Source organism: Entelurus aequoreus, linkage group LG14 (assembly GCF_033978785.1).
Source record: "Entelurus aequoreus isolate RoL-2023_Sb linkage group LG14, RoL_Eaeq_v1.1, whole genome shotgun sequence".
Classification (NCBI taxonomy): Eukaryota; Metazoa; Chordata; class Actinopteri; order Syngnathiformes; family Syngnathidae; genus Entelurus; species Entelurus aequoreus.
This window is the reverse complement of record NC_084744.1, coordinates 61,473,415-61,486,074: the sequence shown is the minus strand read 5'-3', so window position 1 is coordinate 61,486,074 and position 12,660 is coordinate 61,473,415. Positions and strand designations below refer to the sequence as shown.

Genomic DNA, 12,660 nt, shown 5'->3' with positions numbered 1-12,660 from the left:
GATTTGCAAGTATTAAAAACGATTTTCCGCAAGTAAAAAATCCATTTGCAAGCATAACGACTATTTTTTGCGCTTAAAAAAAACTATTTGCGAGTATAAAAACTATTTTTTGCAAATAAATAAAACGATTCGCAAATATAAAAACTATTTTCGTCAGTAAAAAAGCAATTTGCAAGTATAAAAACTATTTTTTGCAAATAAAAATGTTTTTCGCAAGTATAAAAACGATTTTTTTTACATTTGAAAAAAATATATATATATATTTTCTTCAATTACAAACGATACGCAAGTACAAAAACCATTTTCTTCAGTAAAAAAGCCATTCTCAGGTATAAAAACGATTGTTTTTCAATTAAAAAACGATTTACAAGTATTAAAAACGAGTTTCTATAAGTAAAAAATCAATTTGCAAGTATAAAAACTATTTTTTGCAAATACAATTTTGTTTTTGCAAGTATAAAACCTTTTTTTTTCATTTACAAAAACTATTCGCAAGTATAAAAACTATTTTTTGCAAATAAAAAAGCAATTCGCAGGTATAAAAATATTTTTTTTCTATTATAAAAACGATTTGCATGTTTAACAAATATTTTTTGCTAATATAATTTTTTTTCACAAGTATACCATTTTTTTTTTCATTTAAAAAAACTATTCGCGAGTATAAAAACAATTTTTTCCAAATAAATAAAACGATTTGCAAATATGAAAACTATTTTCTTCTGTAAAAAAGCAATTTGCAAGTATAACAACTCTTTTTTGCAAATAAAAAAAATTATTCGTGAGTATAAAAACTATTTTTTGCTAATAAATAAAACGATTCGCAAATATAAAAACTATTTTCTTCAATGACAAATGATTTGCAAGTCTATAAACAAGTTTCTGCAAGTAGAAAATCAATTTGCAACTATAAAAACTATTTTTTGCGAATAAATCAAACGATTCGCAAATATAACAACTATTTTCTTCAGTAAAAAAGCAATTTGCAAGTATAACACCGGTTTTTGCACTTAAAAAAAAATATTCGCGAGTTTAAAAACTATTTTTAGCAAATAAATAAAACGATTTTCTTGAATAACAAATGATTCGCAAGTCTATAAACAAATTTCTGCAGGTAGAAAATCAATTTGCAAGTATAAAAACGGTTTTCTGCAAGTATAAAAAACTATTTGCCCTACTGAAAAAAAAAGATTTACAAGTATAAAAACTATTTTTTTCCATAAGAAAAAAAATATTCGTAAGTATATAATCCATTTTCTGCAGGTAAAAAATTATTTGCAGGTACAAAAACAATTTTCCCAAGTAAAAAATCAATTTGAAAATATAACAACACATTTCTTCAATTAAAAAAACGATTTACAAGAATAAAAACTATTTTCTTCAATAAGATAAAAAATATTCGTAAGTATATATACTATTTTCTGCAGGTAAAAATTCAAATTGCAGGTATAAAGACACATTTCTTCAATCAAAAAAAGGATTTACAAGTATAAAAGCTGTTTTCTGCAAGTAAAGAAATCAATTCGCAAGTATAACAACAATTTTATTCAATTAAAAAAATGATTCACAGGTATAAAAACAATTTTCTTTATAAAAAAACAAATTCTTAAGTATATAATACATTTTCTGCAATTAAAAAATTATTCTCAATCATAAAAACAAATTTCTTCCATCAAAAAAAACAATTTACAAGTACAAAAAACATTTTCTTCAATTAAAAAAACGATTTGCCAGTATAAAAACTATTTTATTTAATTAAAAAAACAATAAACAAGTATAAAAATAATTTTCTTCAAAATGTTTTTAAACATTTAAGTATATAATACATTTTCTGCAAGTAAAACAATCAATTTGCAGGTATACAAACAATTTTCTTCAATTAAAAAAACGATTCACAAGAATAAAAACAATTTTCTTAAATAAATAAAAAATATTCGTAAGTTTATAATACATTTTCTGCAATTAAAAAGTGATTCGCAAGTATGAAAACAATTTTCTTCCATTAAAAAATGTTTTTTACAAGTATAAAAACAATGTTCTGCATGTAAAAAAATCAATTCACAGGGATAAAAAACATTTTCTTCAATTAAAGAAATTATTCGCGAGCATAAAAACAATTGTATTCAATTTAAAAAATGATAAACAAGTATAAAAACAAATTTTTTCAATAGAAAAAACTATTAAGTATATAAACAATTTTCTGCAAGTAAAACAATCAATTCTCAGATAAAAAAAAACAATTTTCTTCAGTTAAAAAAACAATTTGCAAGCATAAAAATAATTTTCTTCAATTAAAAAAATGACTGACAAGCATAAAAACAATTTAGTTCAAATAAAACAAGTGTAAAAACAACAAACTACCTTTAAGTTCAAACCTAATATTCCACACACTTGCACTGTAGTTCACTATTTACACCAACAGGTGGTGCTGCCGAGTCAATTTAAGGCCGTCAGAGGTACTGTTTTTGCGCATGGTGCCGTCTGCCAAAAATAACAAAGAACAAGACGCAGGGCGCGGAGTAAAGTGGCAGACAAAAGGGAGGGAAAACAAGCTCAACCTGTAAGTTACTTGCGAAAGGGTTTTTGACTTGCGAAAAAATGGTATTGTTGGACGTGAGTAAAAACATATTTGTGTGTTTGTGGAGTTTTGCCAGTAATTTCACTCTATATCTTTGTTACTGATGATGTTTTATTAGAACAATACAACCTTGATATAAGTTTGTGTTTTTTTTTAAAAGAGCTTGTTGTTGTTTTTAAAATCACTGACACATTTTTGTACTTATTGATTGCGCACTTTGAGGTCGTCAATAAACAGCCTCGCAATGCATAGTACAGGACTTGTTTTTAAAATAATCATTTTGGACCATTTTCCACATTTTGGCCAGTTTTTTTTTGCATTTTTCTTCCCAGCGCCCCTGTGAGTCGTCCCTAGGGGTATTTTTAAAAAAAAAAAAGCCCAAGTTGCGTGTGAATGCCCCAATTCCTGAAATGGTGAAAGAATGTAGAATGGATGTAAGAACTTGTTTGAATATTGAAGAATGCTCCTTAAAATGCTGGTAGAATGTAGAAGGAATGGTGTAAACGGTTCAACGGTAAACTGGTTTGAATGTTGATTGTAGGAATGATTTGAATTTCAAATGTTTTGATTGTTAAAGGATCAGAAACTGGGAATATAGAAATGATAAATATATTGAAACAGGTGGAATTAAGCTGTATGACTCATAGGTGTAGGCCAGGGGTCACCAACGCGGTGCCCGCGGGCACCAGGTGGCCCGTAAGGACCAGATGAGTAGCCCGCTGCATGGCCTGTTCTAAAAATAGCTCAAATAGCAGCACTTACCAGTGAGCTGCCTCTATTTTTTAAATGTTATTTATTTACTAGCAAGCTGGTCTCGCTTTGCCCGACATTTTTCATTCTAAGAGAGACAAAACTCAAATAGAATTTGAAAATCCAAGAAAATATTTTAAAGACTTGGTCTTCACTTGTTTAAATAAATTCATTAATTTTTTTACTTTGCTTCTTATAACTTTCAGAAAAACAATTTTAGAGAAAAAATACAACCTTAAAAATGATTTTAGGATTTTTAAACACATATACCTTTTTACCTTTTAAATTCCTTCCTCTTCTTTCCTGACAATTTAAATCAATGTTCAAGTAAATTTATTTTTTTTATTGTAAAGAATAATGAATACATTTTAATTTAATTCTTCATTTAACCCTTGTATTATGTTGAAAAAAAATGACATTGATTATGTTGCGGGTCATTTTGACCCGTACTGTGTAAATGCACTCAAAACAGTCAAGAAAACAGGTTAAACCAATAACAACTTTATTTTAGGTTATATAAACATTTAGAAAAGTGACATACAATACATTTTTAATTCCAACACTATATTTAAGAAATACTTTAACTTCAACTTTAACTTCATCCCAGCGAACATCAACATTTTCAATGTTCTCCAAATTTTCTTCAACATTTTCAATGCTCCACATGATGGTGTGGTGCACCACACACATCCCCTGATTCTTCTCAGATGTTCCTCCAGGTAGCTTTCCAGTGTATACTTGCATATTCTATGCTTAGCTGGATTTTGCATCACAGGCTGCCCATATTTTGATGCCATACTTGGCGGGCTTGTTGGGCATGTACTGTCGGAAAGGACAGCGCCCCCTGAATGGAACAAGGCGCTCATCTACAGTAACATGGGGACCAGGATTGTACAACAAAGGTAAATTTTTAACCCATTTATCCCACACATCTCTGATCGCAGCTAGTTTGTCTCTTTCACGTCGACCAGCTCTGGTGTCGCGGTTGTCAAAGCGGATCACACGAGATATCATGTGGAATGTCTCCAGAGACATTGTTGCACGAAAGATTGGCCTTCCATTCTCTTCATTCTATAGACTTGCAGTGGCTTCTCCCTTTGACCTGTACACTCCAACTAGTAACAGAACTCCAATGTAAGCATGCAAGTCAGTCTGATCCAGTGGCTTCCATTTCTCTTGAAACATGCGTCTCCCCTCCAAGTTGGTCATTTCCAGTATAATCCTCTCTATTGGTGGGGATATGAAGAGCTGAAATGCTGATTGAATCTCATCAACTCGTGTGACAGCAAATCTTGTAGGACCGGGAGTCATTTTGATCACATTGGAGGATGATAGTCTGCCTCGGCTTGGGTGTGGTGTTGTTGACCATTTTATATTACCGTCCTTAGATGCCCATGTCCCCTCTGTGGATGATGATTGCTGCATTCCTTGGTTTTCATCTGTTGGAGGAACAACGACAGACTTGTCCTCTGAATCCTCTTCATCGTAGGAAAATGGACAATCTGGATCAGCAATAACATTGTCCTCTGTCTCTGAAAAATTCTCTGTTTCTGAAATCTCTTCCTCTACATCACTATCCCAGTTAAAAATCAGTGATAAAGCCTCCTCAGATGTCATCATTCTGGAGCTCATTTTTGGTGAGTTTGTCAAAGAGATGACATGAGAACAGTGACAAGGACAAGTGTGAGAAAGTTCCCTCTCTTCACACACCTGGCTCTGGGACTCAGAGGCAATCAAACTACAAACAATTGTACATCAAAGTAAAAAGTACATCATAGAAACATGTTTATTTTGGATCTGAACAGCTGTTTACCCACATCAAAGCGTCTGGGTCAAAATGACCCGCAACATCATCTTTCTATACAGCTCTCGAGACAGACATTCCACTACACATCAAAGTGTCCAGATTTTACACACCTGTCAGCAAGAAAAAGAAAGGATAACCAGTACTTTGATCAACACAAAAACTGAAATGGGTCAAATTGACCCTTAACATAATACAAGGGTTAAGCTTCTGTTTTTTCGACGAAGAATATTTGTGAAATATTTCTTCAAACTTATTATGATTAAAATTCAAAAAAATTATTCTGGAAAATCTAGAAAACCTGTAGAATCAAATTTAAATCTTATTTCAAAATCTTTTGAATTCCTTTAAAAAAAAATTTTCTGGAAAATGTAGAAGAAATAATGATTTGTCTTTGTTAGAAATATAGCTTTGTCCAATTTGTTATATACCGTATTTCCTTGAATAACCGCAGGGGCGCTAATTAATTTAAAACCTCTTCTCACTCCTGCGTTTACCAAAAGCATGCGGGATTGGCAAGCATGCGCTAATTATTTTAAAACCTCTTCTCACTCTGGCGCTTACCTTATGAAAATCACATTTAATAAAAAAAAACCTTATTATGGTCTTACCTTTAGGTATAAATGAGTCCATGCACAGCTCCTATAGAAGTCTTCCTTATCTTTCTTCAGTTTTAAAAGTCTCTCTGTCTCGATGGAAATCTTCCTTTAAGTATTAACTCCTGCTTCGATTGAAAGTCCAGTTTAGAAAACTGTTTTATTTTAGATATGTAATCCTCTATGTTAAAAGTGCAAGCAAACAATGGCTGCTCACTCTTGCTGCGTGTTGTCTTCTTCTGCAGCGCCGGTCTTCTGCAGTACCAGCAGTCGCAAGAAGGATCACTAGCGCCCTCTACCACCAGGAGGCGGAAGTCATTTAATGACTCATATTTGACCCGGCGGAAGTGCCAAGCATGCGCTAATTATTTTGCGAAACGAGTTTGACCCGGCTGTAATTCTAGGCAGGCGAATACTATATTCCCGGCGGCAATTCAAGGAAATACGGTATTCTAACAAAGTGCAGATTGGATTTTAACCTATTTAAAACATGTCATCAAAATTCTAAAATTAATCTTAATCAGGGAAAATTACTAATGATGTTCCATAAATTATTTTTTAATTTTTTCAAAAAGATTCAAATTAGCTAGTTTTTCTCTTCTTTTTTTCGGTTGAATTTTGAATTTTAAAGAGTCGAAATTGAAGATAAACTATGTTTCAAAATTTAATTGTCATTTTTTTCGTGTTTTCTCCTCTTTTAAACCGTTCAATTAAGTGTAAATATCATTAATTATTAATAATAACATAGAGTTAAAGGTAAATTGAGCAAATTGGCTATTTCTGGCAATTTATTTAAGTGTGTATCAAACTGGTAGCCCTTCGCATTAATCACTACCCAAGAAGTAGCTCTCGGTTTTAAAAAGGTTGGTGACCCCTGGTGTAGGCACATTGTTACCCATAATGCATTGCCGCGACAGTCCTTCCTTTATGGCTCGTTTCAGACTAAATAAATGTTGTTTTCCCACCATAATTATATTTCCTGACAGTGTGCAACATTCCCTTGCAGTCAAGATTGGTTTCAAGCGGAACAAATCTAACCGTAAGTCAGATTGGTTGGAGAAGTAGCAATTATATTACCCAATATTGTGGGAAGTCTTAAATATTGTAAAAACAGGCAACTTTTGAGGTGAAAAAAAATAGCATACTGATTGATATTTCGGCCAATAGGAATGTGTTGATGGTGGAATGGTTGAAAGACGTGGAACAAGTACCGGTACCTGTACCAAAATGTATTTCAATACTTTTCGATACTTTTCTAAATAAAGGGCACCACAAAAAATGTAATTATTGTCTTTATTTGAACCAAAAAATGTTAGTGTACATGAAACATATGTTTATTATTGTCATTTAGTCCTTAAATAAAATAGTGAACTTGTCTTTTAGTAGTAAGTAAACAAACAAAGACTCCTAATTAGTCTGCAGTAACATATTGTGTCATTTATACACCTATTATTTTGTACACATGTACAAAAAAAAATCTGTTTAAGAAAATAAAAATACGAATAGAGACAATAAAAAAATAAAAGACACCAATAATATAAGAAATTGTGCTTAACTATTATGAATTCCATTTTTTCTATTTAAGATTATAATTTAAGGGCTTTCCTGTCATTTGACATTTCAAAGTTTGAACTAATAAATGAATATCATTAATCCAATGAGGAAAATGTAGGGTTCATGTTAAAAGAAAATATAAATTTGTCTATGAAAAAACTAAATCCTAGCAAGAGAAAGATATTCATAAGCAATAAAAGGGAACTACTCTGTCAAAATTAGCGTTAAAAAAGTATGACATTTTTCGGCCTGCTTTATTTTGAAACCATGGCTGGTTTCCGCTGCGGTCACGTGGGGTCCAAGTTGTTGCGAATTAATTTTGTGTGAATTATAAATGTACGTTTGTTGTTCAATAATAACAAGTAATACATAAATGCATAGAAATAATGTGTTGTGAAAGTCGTTTCTGACACACGTGCCACACCATTTATAGATTATAGATTTTGTGATAAAAGGGAACTACTCTGTCAAAATTAGCGTTATAAAAAAGTATGACATTTTTAGGGCTGTTTTATTTTGAAACCATTGCCCACGTTTCCGCCGCGGTCACGTGGTGTCCAAGATGTTGCGGAGGAATTGTGTGTGAATTATAAAATGTAAAAAATAAAATAAACTTTTTTTTAAATAAAAATAATGTGTTGTGAAAGTCGTTTCTGATACACGCGCCACACCATTTATAGATTATAGATTTTGTGATAAAATGGAACTACTCTGTCAAGATTATCGTTAAAAGTATGACATTTTTAGGGCTGTTTTATTTTGAAACCATTGCTGGTTTCCGCCGCGGTCACGTGGGGTCCAAGATGTTGCGGAGGAATTTTGTGTGTTCTTCAATAAAAAAAACAAAAAAAAAACGTTTTTTTAAATAAAAATAATGTGTCGTGAAAGTCGTTTCTGATACACGCGCCACACCATTTATAGATTATAGATTTTGTGATAAAAGGGAACTACTCGGTCAAAATTTGCGTTAAAAAAGGATTACATTTTTAGGGCTGTTTTATTTTGAAACCATTGCTGGTTTCCGCCGCGGTCACGTGGTGTCCAAGATGTTGCGGAGGAATTTTGTGTGAATTATAAATGTATGTTTGTTGTTCAATAAAAAAATAAAATAAATAAATCAACTTTTTTTAAATAAAAATAATTTTAAATAATGTTAATAATGTTAAAAAGTATGACATTTTTCGGGCTGTTTTATTTTGAAACCATTGCTGGTTTCCGCCGTGGTCACGTGGTGGCCAAGATGTTGCAGATTAATTTTATGTGAATTATAAATGTATGTTTGTTGTTCAATAAAAAATCAAATCAATAAATAAACTTTTTTTTTAAAATAAAAATAATGTTAAATAATGTTAATAATGTTAAATAGCGTTAAAAGTATGATATTTTTCGGGCTGTTTTATTTTGAAACCATTGCTGGTTTCCGCCGCGGTCACGTGGTGTCCAAGATGGTGGCGTGAAGAAGACCAAAAAGTGACAGTTGAATACTTTCATGTCGACTTTGACGTCTTCTCAGGTCACGCGTGTTTCTTCCTCCACTCTGCCAACATGAGCAAGGGCGAACTAATCATGTGAGTACTTTTATTATCCATTAGTGTGACGCACGTTAGTAATGTTATGAAAACACTCCGTCGTCGTTACGAGAGCAGACTTTTATTTTTTATTAAAATTAACAATATTCAATATATATTCCGTTAAATGTTCGTTTTATTGGCTTTGATTTATTTATTTTCTCTGTTATTGTTTACATAATTTTATTTGTATTTTTTTTGGCTATTTTTTAAATGTCAAAACTAAATGGTCATTTTATTTTGAAATATACATGTTAAACTTAGATATTAAATATACATGTTGACTACAAATGTTAAATGTTAAATATACATGTTACATATAAATATGAATGTTAATTATAAATATAAAGAGGTGTTGGAACAGTGGGATATTTGCATGTTTACTACACATTTATTTAATATATATTTACATTTAACATTTATATTTAAAATTCAAGTTCAGCATTCAGATTTAACTTTAGCATTACGATGTAATATTTATTAATATTTAAGGCTTAAAAACCCTTCTTTTTAATAAGCCTTTTTTTAGATGTATGCCTGCTAGTTCTAGTTTTTATTTTTATTTATTTTTATTATTATCTTTTTAAATTTTTTTAATACACTGTAGCACTTTGAGGTTGTTTGCTCAATGTAAAGTGTTTTTTTACTAATACAATCTATTATTATTATAATTATTATTATTATTATTATTATTATTATATTTAATATTAACATTTATATTTAGATGTAATAATTGTATTTAACATTAAGATTTAGATTTAAAAAAGTATTTTTTTAGATTTATGCCTGCTAGTTCTAGTTTTAATTTTTTTTTAATTTTTTATTATTATCTTTTTATTATTTTTTAATACACTGTAGCACTTTGAGGTTGTTTGCTCAATGTAAAGTGCTTTTTACAAATAAAATCTATTATTATTATTATTATATTTAAATATTTAATATTAACATTTATATTTAGATTTAATAATTTTATTTAACATTAAGATTTAAATTTAATATTTAGATTTCAACATGTGAATATGGATTTAACATTTACAACATTTAGATTCACAATTTAGTTTCTCTCCCAAATGTAAAGTTTTTCATATTTGTATTTAACATTTATATTCAACATTTAGATTTATATTTAACTTTTATATTTAGATTCACCATTTATATTTAACATTTGATATTATTATTATAATTATTATGTATTTTTTTATTGAACCACAAACATCAATATACATTAATATAAGTCACTACTCCTGGTTTTTACATGAATATAAGTCACTACTCCTTGTGTTTACACTAATATAAGTCACTACTCCTTGTTTTTACATGAATATAAGTCACTACTCCTTATTTTTACATGAATATAAGTCACTACTCCTTGTTTTTACATGAATATAAGTCAGTACTCCTTGTTTTTACATTAATATAAGTCACTACTCCTTGTGTTTACATTAATATAAGTCACTACTCCTTGTTTTTACATGAATATAAGTCACTACTCCTTGTGTTTACATTAATATAAGTCACTACTCCTTGTTATTACATTAATATAAGTCACTACTTCTTGTGTTTACATGAATATAAGTCACTACTCCTTGTTTTTACATTAATATAAGTCACTACTCCTTGTTTTTACATGAATATAAGTCACCACTCCTTGTTTTTACATTAATATAAGTCACTACTCCTTGTGTTTACATTAATATAAGTCACTACTCCTTGTGTTTACATTAATATAAGTCACTACTCCTTGCTTTTACATTAATATAAGTCACTACTCCTTGTGTTTACATTAATATAAGTCACTACTCCTTGTTTTTACATGAATATAAGTCACTACTCCTTGTTTTTACATTAATATAAGTCACTACTCCTTGTGTTTACATTAATATAAGTCACTACTCCTTGTTATTACATTAATATAAGTCACTACTTCTTGTGTTTACATTAATATAAGTCACTACTCCTTGTGTTTACATTAATATAAGTCAATACTCCTTGTTTTTACATGAATATAAGTCACTACTCCTTGTGTTTACATTAATATAAGTCAATACTCCTTGTTTTTACATGGATATAAGTCACTACTCCTTGTGTTTACATTCATAGAGGTCAATACTCCTTGTTTTTACATGAATATAAGTCACTACTCCTTGGGTTTACATGAATATAAGTCACTACTCCTTGTTTTTACATTAACATAAGTCACTACTCCTTGTTTTTACATGAATATAAGTCACTACTCCTTGTTTTTACATGGATATAAGTAACTACTCCTTGTGTTTACATTCATAGAGGTCAATACTCCTTGTTTTTACATGAATATAAGTCACTACTCCTTTTTTTACATGAATATAAGTCACTACTCCTTGTTTTTACATTAACATAAGTCACTACTCCTTGTTTTTACACTAATATAAATCACTTATCCTTGTTTTTACATTAATATAAGTCACTACTCCTTGTTTTTACATTAATATAAGTCACTACTCCTTTTTTTACATGAATATAAGTCACTACTCCTTGTTTTTACATTAATATAAGTCACTACTCCATGTTTTTACATTAATATAAGTCACTACTCCTTTTTTTACATGAATATAAGTCACTACTCCTTGTGTTTACATTAATATAAGTCAATACTCCTTGTTTTTACATTAATATAAGTCACTACTCCTTGTGTTTACATTAATATAAGTCACTACTCCTTGTTTTTACATGAATATAAGTAACTACTCCTTGTGTTTACATTAATAGAGGTCAATACTCCTTGTTTTTACATTAATATAAGTCAATACTCCTTGTTTTTACATTAATATAAGTCACTACTCCTTGTTTTTACATGAATATAAATCACTACTCCTTGTTTTTACATGAATATAAGTCACTACTCCTTGTGTTTACATGAATATAAGTCACTACTCCTTGTTTTTACATGAATATAAGTCACTACTCCTTGTTTTTTACAGGAATATAAGTCACTACTCCTTGTTTTTACATGAATATAAGTCACTACTCCTTGTGTGTACATGAATATAAGTCACTACTCCTTGTTTTTACATGAATATAAGTCACTACTCCTTGTATTTACATAAATATAAGTCACTAATCCTTGTTTTTACATTATTAGTCACTACTCCTTGTTTTTACAGTAATATAAATCACTAAATCTTGTTTTTACATAAATATAAGTCACTACTCCTTGTGTTTACATTAATACAAGTAATGTTTTGAATGTTAAAGAACGGCAACTGAACTGAAACTTATGAAATGTATGAATATAGAAATTATAAATATATTGAAACAGTTGGAATTAAGCTGTATGACTCATAGGTGTAGGCACATTGTTACCCACAATGCATTGCCTCGACAGCCCTTCTTTATTGGCTCATTTCAGACTAAATAAATGTTGTTTTCCCACCATAATTATATTTCCTGACAGTGTGCAACATTCCCTTGCAGTCAAGATTGGTTTCAAGCGGAACAAATCTAACCGTAAGTCAGATTGGTTGGAGAAGTAGCAATATTGTGGGAAGTATTAGTCAACCGCCATTCCACTTTTATTAATAAGTCTGTAATATGTACATTATCACACGTGTGCAGTGGCATAGAACTGGTCATAGTGTGCCATCTTCTACTTTCACTTTCACAATAGTAGCGTGATGATGTCATTCATGGATGTATTGCTATGCAGTGTAGTCATGCACTACTTCTTCAACTGTCTTCTGGCTGCTGGGAAGTGATAAGATGCTCGCCAATGTTATCTGGCAACAAGTCCACTGGGAGGTGGGGTCTGTTGTTGGGATAAGACCACCTTACTGG

At 30.3% G+C, this 12,660-nt stretch overlaps 1 protein-coding gene across 1 annotated transcript in view; it reads left to right on the top strand.

Annotated features, from left to right (window-relative positions):
• The first annotated feature begins 8,698 nt into the window (after positions 1–8,698).
• The window catches only part of LOC133665172 (uroporphyrinogen decarboxylase-like), a 21,684-nt gene continuing 17,722 nt past the window's right edge, over positions 8,699–12,660 (top strand). Inside the window, exon 1 of the mRNA XM_062070404.1 lies at positions 8,699–8,847. Coding sequence (XP_061926388.1) covers positions 8,825–8,847 — 23 coding nt within the window. The 5' untranslated portion in view covers positions 8,699–8,824. The remainder of the gene's footprint in view (positions 8,848–12,660) is intronic.